We start from the raw sequence: 9086 nt of genomic DNA, 5'->3' as shown, positions 1-9086 counted from the left end.
CTCACTGCCAGCACCATTCCAGGTGGGCACTGGGCTGGCCTGGCACCATTCCTGTGGGATCAGGAATTCCTCACTGCCAGCACCATTCCAGGTGGGCACTGGGCTGGCCTGGCACCATTCCTGTGGGATCAGGAATTCCTCACTGCCAGCACCATTCCAGGTGGGCACTGGGCTGGCCTGGCACCATTCCAGGGGGGCACTGGGTTTGTCCTGGTCCCCTTCCTGTGGGATCAGGAATTGTGCAGTGCCAGCAGCATTCCAGGTGGGCACTGGGTCTGTCCTGGTGCCCTTTCTGTGGGATCAGGAATTCCTCACTGCCAGCACCATTCCAGGTGGGCACTGGGGGGCCTGGCACTATTCCAGGGGGGCACTGGGTCTGTCCTGGTCCCCTTCCTGTGGGATCAGGAATTCCTCACTGCCAGCACCATTCCAGGTGGGCACTGGGCTGGCCTGGCACCATTCCAGGGGGGCACTGGGTTTGTCCTGGTCCCCTTCCTGTGGGATCAGGAATTCCTCACTGCCAGCACCATTCCAGGTGGGCACTGGGGGGGCTGGCACGATTCCAGGGGGGCACTGGGTTTGTCCTGGGCCCCTTCCTGTGGGATCAGGAATTGTGCAGTGCCAGCACCATTCCAGGTGGGCACTGGGTCTGTCCTGGTGCCCTTTCTGTGGGATCAGGAATTCCTCACTGCCAGCACCATTCCAGGTAGGCACTGGGGGGCCTGGCACCATTCCAGGGAGGCACAGGGTTTGTCCTGGTCCCCTTCCTGTGGGATCAGGAATTCCTCACTGCCAGCACCATTCCAGGTGGGCACTGGGCTGGCCTGGCACCATTCCAGGGGGGCACTGGGCTGGCCTGGCACCATTCCTGTGGGATCAGGAATTCCTCACTGCCAGCACCGTTCCAGGGGGCAGGAGGGCAGGGAGACATCCCTGCTTTTGGTGTTCCCTCCTTGGAATCCTTTCCAGGTTGAGGCCTCCATCCTAAAAGCACCAAAAAGAGCTGATCAAACCAGAACAGTCCTCAGAGCACGGATAAAACTCATTTTAAGATCCAAACCTGCTCCATTCAAGAGGAAAAACTTGCCTTGATTCCCACTTACAAAATAAACCACATTTTTCCCTCTTCCTGCCTGTCTGAGGAATGTCAAGGATCTTCCCAGAGCTTTGCTGGATGTGGTGGCTGAGCCTCAAGGTTTTCTCTCTCTCTCTGTGTGTTCACATCAAGATATCCATGAGTATATTCATTTCTTTTCCCTTCTGTTTGGCCTCCAGGGAGCCCTGAAGAAAGGGGAATAAGGAAATGGAAGAAAGGGGTTGGGAAAGGAAGCAAATCCCTGGATGGTATGGAGACCTATGATTTGCCTTTTGGCATGAACTTCATCAAAAAATACAGGTGTTTCAGCTTCCTGCCCATCAGCCCCACCTTCCTGGGATACACGTGGAAAGGCTTCAGGAAAAGCAGTAACTGCAGGAGTTCAGATGAAGACTCAGAAGCTACAGTATAGCCTTAGCTGAAATTATATCCTCTAGTTGTAGTAAAAGATGTATTTGCAGTTTCTTGCTGATTAAGAAGCATTAAAATATATGTTTTGTATATCTGCATTTAAATTCTGGATCCAGAGCTGAGACGGATTTTAAAATTAAGAGAAAAAAAAAGAAGAAATAAAACAAAAGCTTTTGCTGCTGTGGGTGGTGGGAGCCAGGTCTGGTGTCTCTGGGGCAAGTTCTGGGGAAGCTGGAGATGCTCCTAAGCCTGTTGGTTTTCAGTGGGTTTAGGTCCTGGAAATGTGAAGGTGCTCTTGAGAGGCTTTAATTAACTTAATTCTGGTGTTACTGGAGCCCTCAGTGCTGGCAGTGTTGGTACAGCAGGAAATCTGGATGTGGGAGAGGGAAGGGGGGAAAAGAAAGGAAAAAAGGAAAAATATTTCCTTGTGCTCATGTCCCATCCTGTAGATGTTGGTTTTCACTCCCTGATGTGCACGTGCCATATTTGAGCTTGGGAAAGGCAAATCATGAGGGTGTTGTTTGGGTGCTCCCAAATCCCAGTGGCACATCCAGTGCTGAGATGGGAAATTCCTGCCCTGACTTTGCCCATGGACTCCAGGGCTGCCTTTGCTGCCCCAGTGCTGGAGGAGCCACTGATTGCACACCAGTTCTATTTTCCCAACGTCTGCTTTTCCCACCTGGGATTCCCCCCCAGTGTCCAGGATTTCCTTCCAGGGACACGAGGCTGGAGTGTTACAGGAATGGGAAGTTTGAACTTCCAGACAGGGCCTGGTGGGTTTTTGCTTTAGTGCCAGATGATGGTTTTTGGTTCAGTGCCAGATGGTTTTTGGTTTAGTGCAAGATGGTTTTTGGTTCAGTGCGAGATGTTTCCTGGGCTAAAAGGGTAATTAACTGAGCAGTGAAGCAATTAACACCTTTCTGGCAGGGAGTGCCAGTGATGGGAACGCTGGGCAGGAACGTTATGGGATGTCAAGAGCTGCTGCAGCTCTGGCATTGCCTCTTCCTTCTCTCCCTCTGGGGCTTCTCCAGGAGCTCATTCCAGCCGGGAAGGGGTTTAGAATGGCACAGACACCTCACCTGAGCCCCCCCAGGCTCTGTTGGGGTACCGGGGCCAGGCGGGCACCGCTCCCGGGGTTTGCTGTCCTGGCACAGTCTCAGCTCTGCTGCCCTGGCACAGTCTCGGCTCTGCTGTCCTGGCACAGTCTTGGCTCTGCTGTCCTGGCACAGTCTCTGCTGTTCTGGCACAGTCTTGGCTCTGCTGTCCTGGCACAGTCTCAGCTCTGCTGTCCTGGCACAGTCTTGGCTCTGCTGCCCTGGCACAGTCTTGGCTCTGCTGTCCTGGCACAGTCTCAGCTCTGCTGCCCTGGCACAGTCTCGGCTCTGCTGTCCTGGCACAGTCTTGGCTCTGCTGTCCTGGCACAGTCTCGGCTCTGCTGTCCTGGCACAGTCTTGGCTCTGCTGCCCTGGCACAGTCTTGGCTCTGCTGTCCTGGCACAGTCTCGGCTCTGCTGTCCTGGCACAGTCTCGGCTCTGCTGCCCTGGCACAGTCTCAGCTCTGCTGTCCCGTGGGTGCCCATGCTCCTCGTGCATCCATAATTAACAGTTTTACTCCTGTTCAATGTTCTTACTATTGCCAGTTAGTTTTAGACTCGAGTGTGCCCCCAAAGCATCCTCAGCTGTGGCACCCTCAGGGCAGTGCCAGGTCGGTACCCCCAGGCCGGTGTGTGCTCAGCAGTGTCCTGTGCTCCTGGGGGAGCCCCAGCAGGGCCTGCCTGCCGCAATTCCCGGCGGGATTTCTCCAGCTCTGGCTCCGGGCAGGGGCACAGGAGCTGTCTCTGCTCCCAGGGCAATTCCTTGGTGGAGGGGTTGGGGTGGGAGGGCGAGGCAGGAGCGCGACGGGTCCGTGCTGAGTAGTGTAGAGTGGGGATGATCCCGTGGGTATTCCCAGCATGCCATGGCTGTTTCCAGAGCCTTTCTTATCCTGCTTTTCCCATGTCCAAGCATGCCTTTGTTCCTGCTTCGGGGAACTTTCAGTAGTTTGCAGTCTCGGTGTGGGTGGGGCTGTCCCAAGCTGGTCGAACAGTTGTTGTGTCGTAGACGAGGTTTGTTTGCCTGTGAAACCGAGTCGTTTGTCCTCAGTTTGAAGCTTTCCCTCTCCAGGCAGGAGGTGTTCCATCCCCACGTCCACCTTGGAGTGCACACCCCTCTGCTCAGGGGCACGGAGCTCCCCAAGTTCCCAACTTTCTGTGCAACCAAAGACGTGGGGGAGCTGAAAGTGGAGCTGTGAAAGGAAAACAGGAGCCACCTCTGGTGGTTGTCCCACCCCGGGGTTGGTGCGATGCCCAGTGCCAAAGCTGGTTATCTTGGAACAGTTGAGAAAGGGAGAGAAAAGCTTTTTGCTCCCAGTGGTGCCACCTCAGGGACGTGGAGCTGCTCCATCCCCATCCCTGTTCCCAGCCTTTCCCAACTCCTCCTGTCTGGGAATGTCAGAGGGAAGGGGTGGTGAGGGCAGGGTTTGTCTCCTCTCACCTGGCTCAGGTAAAGCTGAACGTGTTCTGTGCTCCCTCACCTCAGATTGGCCAATTCCAGTTCCAGGGCAGGGAATCCAAGGGGAGTTTCCTCCCCCTGGAGCAGGACCCCCATCCTTCCCTGCAGCATTGGATCCATTATCCCAGTGGGTGCAGTCCCACTGTGTGTGGCACTGCTGGATTTGGTTCTCCTGGGGGGCTTCTCCTGTGCCCGTTCCCAGCCCCATCCATGGGGAACACCGAGGGGCAGGTGTGTCCCCTGTTGGTCAGTGAGGACTCCCCACCTTCTCCCAAGGGTGGATGGTTGGGAAAGGAGACCTGGGATGTGCAGGGGAGGGCTGGGATGGAGCCAGAGGAGCACCTGGAGTGACCTGGGCTGAGGTGATCCCTTGGGAAGAGAATTCCTGTTCCTTCCCAAGGCCCCTGGAGCCTCCCAGCTGAAGGACACACATTGTTTTTCCTTGTGAGGGGAATGACTGAATTCCCCTGAATTTGTGCAGTTGCAGCAGGTGATTTTGGACCTTAAATCCTCCCACAGCCACTTTTCCCTGGTCCCTTTTGCACCCCAGTGGCTGCTGTGGAATTCCAGGGGGCTGGAGAGTGCAGGTTGCAGAGCATTGGACACATCCTGTCGTGTTGTGCAGGTGGAACTCGAGTGTAAAGGCAACACTCTTGTTTTCCTCTCTGTTTTCTTCCCTGCCTTCCAAAGAGCCCAATCCAACCCCCCAGGGGAGGCAACACCTGAGAGGTGAGTGAGGAGGTGAGGAGATGTTTCAGCCAGAAGAGGGAAGGGCAAATATTCATGGTAGAAATATCATTTTGTCATATCAAAGATGGTGTCAATGTACACAAACAAAAGTAACTTGGGATTTTTGTAATTCAGATTCTCTTGTATTTTTTTTAGGTTGAATTAAGGGTTCTTGCTGACATGTTGAAAACACGTTTTTCTAAAGCAAAGCCTTGCAAATTTTACCTCTAGAATCTAATTTAGGTTTCGTAGCTGCCGACTCTGACTGATTAATGTTGTCATATTAGAGGGGCTTCACCACGTCCCTCCCTCAGAAAGTTCAACCTCCCGACCCCAAATTTGCTTTTATGCCTTTTAATACTGACTTGAAATATGACAACTTGGTTTGTACATGAATATATTGCAGTATTTTCTTTCCATATATTAAGAATAACATTTCCGCTCAGGATAACGGCGGCGCTTTCCTGGGAGGGAGTGGTATGAGTGTCATGACAATGTCATGTGATGGTAGAATTTCTTCATTGACGAATCTGTAGTGGTTGTTTATACTTTATTTACCCATCTTTGTGTTCTTACCCACCACTGAAGGGGTTTCTTGTTCTCTGTCCCCACTGAGCTCTGGGGTCAGGGTTGGAGACCCTCCCTGTGGAGCGTCAGCGAGGGCCACCCCTGATCCCTGCATGGATCCCTCAAAAACATGGGAATTGTGTCCTTCTGGGGGTGACAGCACTCCAGGCTGCTGGGCTGGGTGGGCCCTGGTGCCTCCACCCCCAGCAGGGCTCGGTACAATCAGTCTGGTGTGTGAGACCAGCACGACCTCCCTGTTCCTTCCCGTGGCCTCTGCAGCCAAAGCCTCTCCGTTGTCCCTTTGCCTTCCCTTTCCTTTCCTGGAGCAGGGGCAGTGTTGGCTCTCTGGGTTGGGCCACAGGGGCCCACCTGGGGCATTGCCCACCTGGGGCATTGCCCACCTGGGGCAGCTTCCCTGTGTTCCCACAGCCCTTGGGGTTGGCAGGGAGGCCACAAATTCCAGGCAGTGCTTGGGCTGCTCCAGGTGCTGGGAGCCATCCCGAGCATCCCCCTGCTCCCACTGAGCCCTGGGCATCCCATGGGAATCTCAGCCTGCCTGTGCCCTGGGCATCCCATGGGAATCTCAGCCTGCCTGTGGCTCTGGGCATCCCATGGGAATCTCAGCCTGCCTGTGGCCCTGGGCATCCCATGGGAATCTCAGTCTGCCTGTGGCTCTGGCCATCCCAAGGGAATCTCAGCCTGCCTGTGGCTCTGGCCATCCCATGGGAATCTCAGCCTGCCTGTGGCCCTGGGCATCCCATGGGAATCTCAGCCTGCCTGTGGCTCTGGGCATCCCATGGGAATCTCAGCCTGCCTGTGGCTCTGGGCATCCCATGGGAATCTCAGCCTGCCTGTGCTCTGGGCATCCCGTTGGAATCTCAGCCTGCCTGTGGCTCTGGGCATCCCATGGGAATTTCAGCCTGCCTGTGGCTCTGCCCTGGGCATCCCATGGGAATTTCAGCCTGCCTGTGCTATGGGCATCCCATGGGAATCTCAGCCTGCCTGTGCTCTGGGCATCCCAAGGGAATCTCAGCCTGCCTGTGGCTCTGCCCTGGGCATCCCATGGGAATCTCAGCCTGCCTGTGGCTCTGCCCTGGGCATCCCATGGGAATCTCAGCCTGCCTGTGGCTCTGCCCTGGGCATCCCATGGGAATCTCAGCCTGCCTGTGGCTCTGGGCATCCCATGGGAATCTCAGCCTGCCTGTGGCTCTGCCCTGGGCATCCCATGGGAATCTCAGCCTGCCTGTGGCTCTGCCCTGGGCATCCCATGGGAATCTCAGCCTGCCTGTGCCCTGGGCATCCCCTGGGAATCTGGACCTGCCTCCTGTGCTGTGGCTTCTCCTCCACCTTCCCAGCTGCTCCTCTTGCTGCCACTCCCAGTTCCTGTGTTTGTCTCTCCATGGCAACCTTTGGTGTAACAAACTATTGACTGTTCTTAGACAGTGGGGATAAATTTTGTTTTCCCATGACTTTTTGTGACTGACTTTGGCTGTAAAACTTTTTTTGTTAAACAGCAAGAGTTTATTTGGGGGGGTGGGGGGTGTTCTGTTTAATTCTTTTTGTTGTTGTTGTTGTTCCAAGATGTGTAATTCTTTTATGGAGTTTTGGTTGGTTTTATTGGTTTTTTATTTCATCATTTGGTTTCTGGTTTGTTTTTTTTTTCTAACATTGCTTCATTAAACACCTAAATATTTAAAAATGTAATATTTGGACCAGATGTTGTGAATAATAGTAGATAAAGCTATTTTATTCTGTATTTTTAAAGCTGTTCAGTATAAATAAACGCGGGCATAGATGCAACGAGACAGTGGTTGGTGGTTCCTTCTTAACATCCCTTTGTATGGAGAGTTGTGGAATTACAGAATCCTGGAATGGGTTGGGATGGAGGGACCTTGAAGGTCTCATTCCACCCCCTGCCCTGGGCAGGGACACCTCCCACTGTCCCAGGGGGCTCCAGCCTGGCCTTGGGCACTCCCAGGGCTGGGGCAGCCACAGCTCCTCTGGAATCCCAGCCCAGCCCTCCCCACCCTCCCAGCCAGGAATCCCTTCCCAATATCCCACCTATCCCTGCCCTCTGGCAGTGGGAAGCCATTCCCTGTGTCCTGTCCCTCCATCCCTTGTCCCCACTCCCTCTCCAGCTCTTGGAGCCCCTTCAGGCCCTGCCAGGGGCTCTCAGGTCTTCTCTGGGAATTCCATCCCAGCCCCCCCCAAGGAATAATTCCTTCCTAGTTGATCCATTTCTTCCCAATTAGGGTTGGATGATTTGGGGTTGCAGGTGATGGGGAGACACAGGATCTCTTTGCAGCAAAACTCCAACCCCCAAACACCTTCCCCACCCTCCCAGCCCCACCTCATCCCACACAGACACATTAAATTCCTGGATTTATTGGGAAGAGGCTCCTCTTCTGCCATTCCTGGTTCCCTGTCCCTCCTTTCAGCACCTCTGAGACCTCCCTGAGTGTCCCTTTTGAACACAGCTGAGTTCACCTCACCCCACACCCTGCACTGAACTCTGGTGCCTCTGCAGCTCCAGGATCAAATTCCCAACATTCTCCCAGAGCAGCCACACTCCTGGGGGGGATCAGGAGCTGGAACTGATCCCACAGAGAGCACACAGAGCCTTTGGGGGGGTATTGGCTTTTGGGAGAGCCAACCTGGGCCTGGAGAGGGTGGAGACCCTCCAGTCCTTTCCTAGAGACCCCCAAGTCCTTCCCTAACCTGAGTCCCAAACGCTGGAATGACGTGGGAACTGGAATGGCCCAAAGTGGCCCAAAGTGGCAGCAAGAGGAGGGTTCAGGTCTGGGATTGGAGCCAGAGGAGCAGCTCCAACCAGGGCCAGGGATTTCTCCTCCCTCCAGGCTGGGTCTGTGATGAAAACCCTCTGATCCTAATCCTGACTAATCCCTGTGCTGCTGGTTCAGAGCTTGGGATGGCACTGGGGTTTCCTTGGATTCTGCCCAAACCCACAAAGGGCTTCATTTACCTGAGGAAGAATCTCCAAACTCGAGGCTTTTCAGGACAGCTGGAACATCCTCAGCAGGGGCAGCAACAGTGAGTTACAGAAGAGCTCAGATCCAGGGAAAGGCTTTTCCAGAGCCACATCTCTCCCAGCTGCTTCCCAGAGGCTCCAAGTGCAGGATTTCTCTGGGAATTCGTGACAGGCAGCTCAGGGGCTCAGAGCTGGGATGATGGGAAGCTGCCAGAGGAGTTGGGAATTTTGCTCAGTCTGGGAGGGAATAGCTGAATTTGGGAGAATTTTGTAGCTGGTGCTTCGTGCTGGGACCCAACTGAGGCCCTTGGTGGGAGCAAATCCCTCCAGGCTGAGGGGCTGGAAGGTGCCAGCTGCATCCCAGCATGGAATTTGACATGGAAATTCAGGATTCACTGAGCTCACCTGCTGCAGCATCCCTGCTTGCCTTTTCCTGGGGGATTTTTGCAGCCTGGAGGATGCTCAGGCTCGGGGGGTGGGAGTTCTGCTCTCCTCCCCCTGGATTTGGTTCCTCCTGGATTGGGGTCCTCGTGGATCCATCTCACATCCAGTGGCAGTGAGGAGCCACCACAGCCTGGCCTGCCCTCTGCCCCTGCAGGGTGTCCTCACACAGCAGGGAAGGGGCAAATCCCTTGGATTTGATAAATAAATCCCCCCATCCAGGCTGGAGCCTTCCCAACCCACCACAGCACGTCACAAACCTGGGATTTAACCCCAATCTGAGCTGAGTCCCCCCCGTGCTCCT

At 54.7% G+C, this 9086-nt stretch overlaps 1 protein-coding gene across 3 annotated transcripts in view; it reads left to right on the top strand.

The window, feature by feature from the left end:
* SLC23A2 (solute carrier family 23 member 2) overlaps positions 1 to 7155 on the top strand; it is a 92281-nt gene extending 85126 nt beyond the window's left edge. For all 3 annotated transcript variants that reach the window (XM_071579332.1, XM_071579331.1, XM_071579333.1), the window contains exon 16: positions 1276 to 7155. In XM_071579332.1, the coding sequence (XP_071435433.1) occupies positions 1276 to 1508 (233 nt within the window). In that variant the 3' untranslated portion in view covers positions 1509 to 7155. The remainder of the gene's footprint in view (positions 1 to 1275) is intronic.
* The last annotated feature ends 1931 nt before the right edge of the window (positions 7156 to 9086 follow it).

The sequence above is a fragment of the Pithys albifrons genome, chromosome 29, assembly GCF_047495875.1.
Source record: "Pithys albifrons albifrons isolate INPA30051 chromosome 29, PitAlb_v1, whole genome shotgun sequence".
NCBI classification, from domain to species: domain Eukaryota; kingdom Metazoa; phylum Chordata; class Aves; order Passeriformes; family Thamnophilidae; genus Pithys; species Pithys albifrons.
This window is presented reverse-complemented; position numbering and strand designations above follow the sequence as displayed.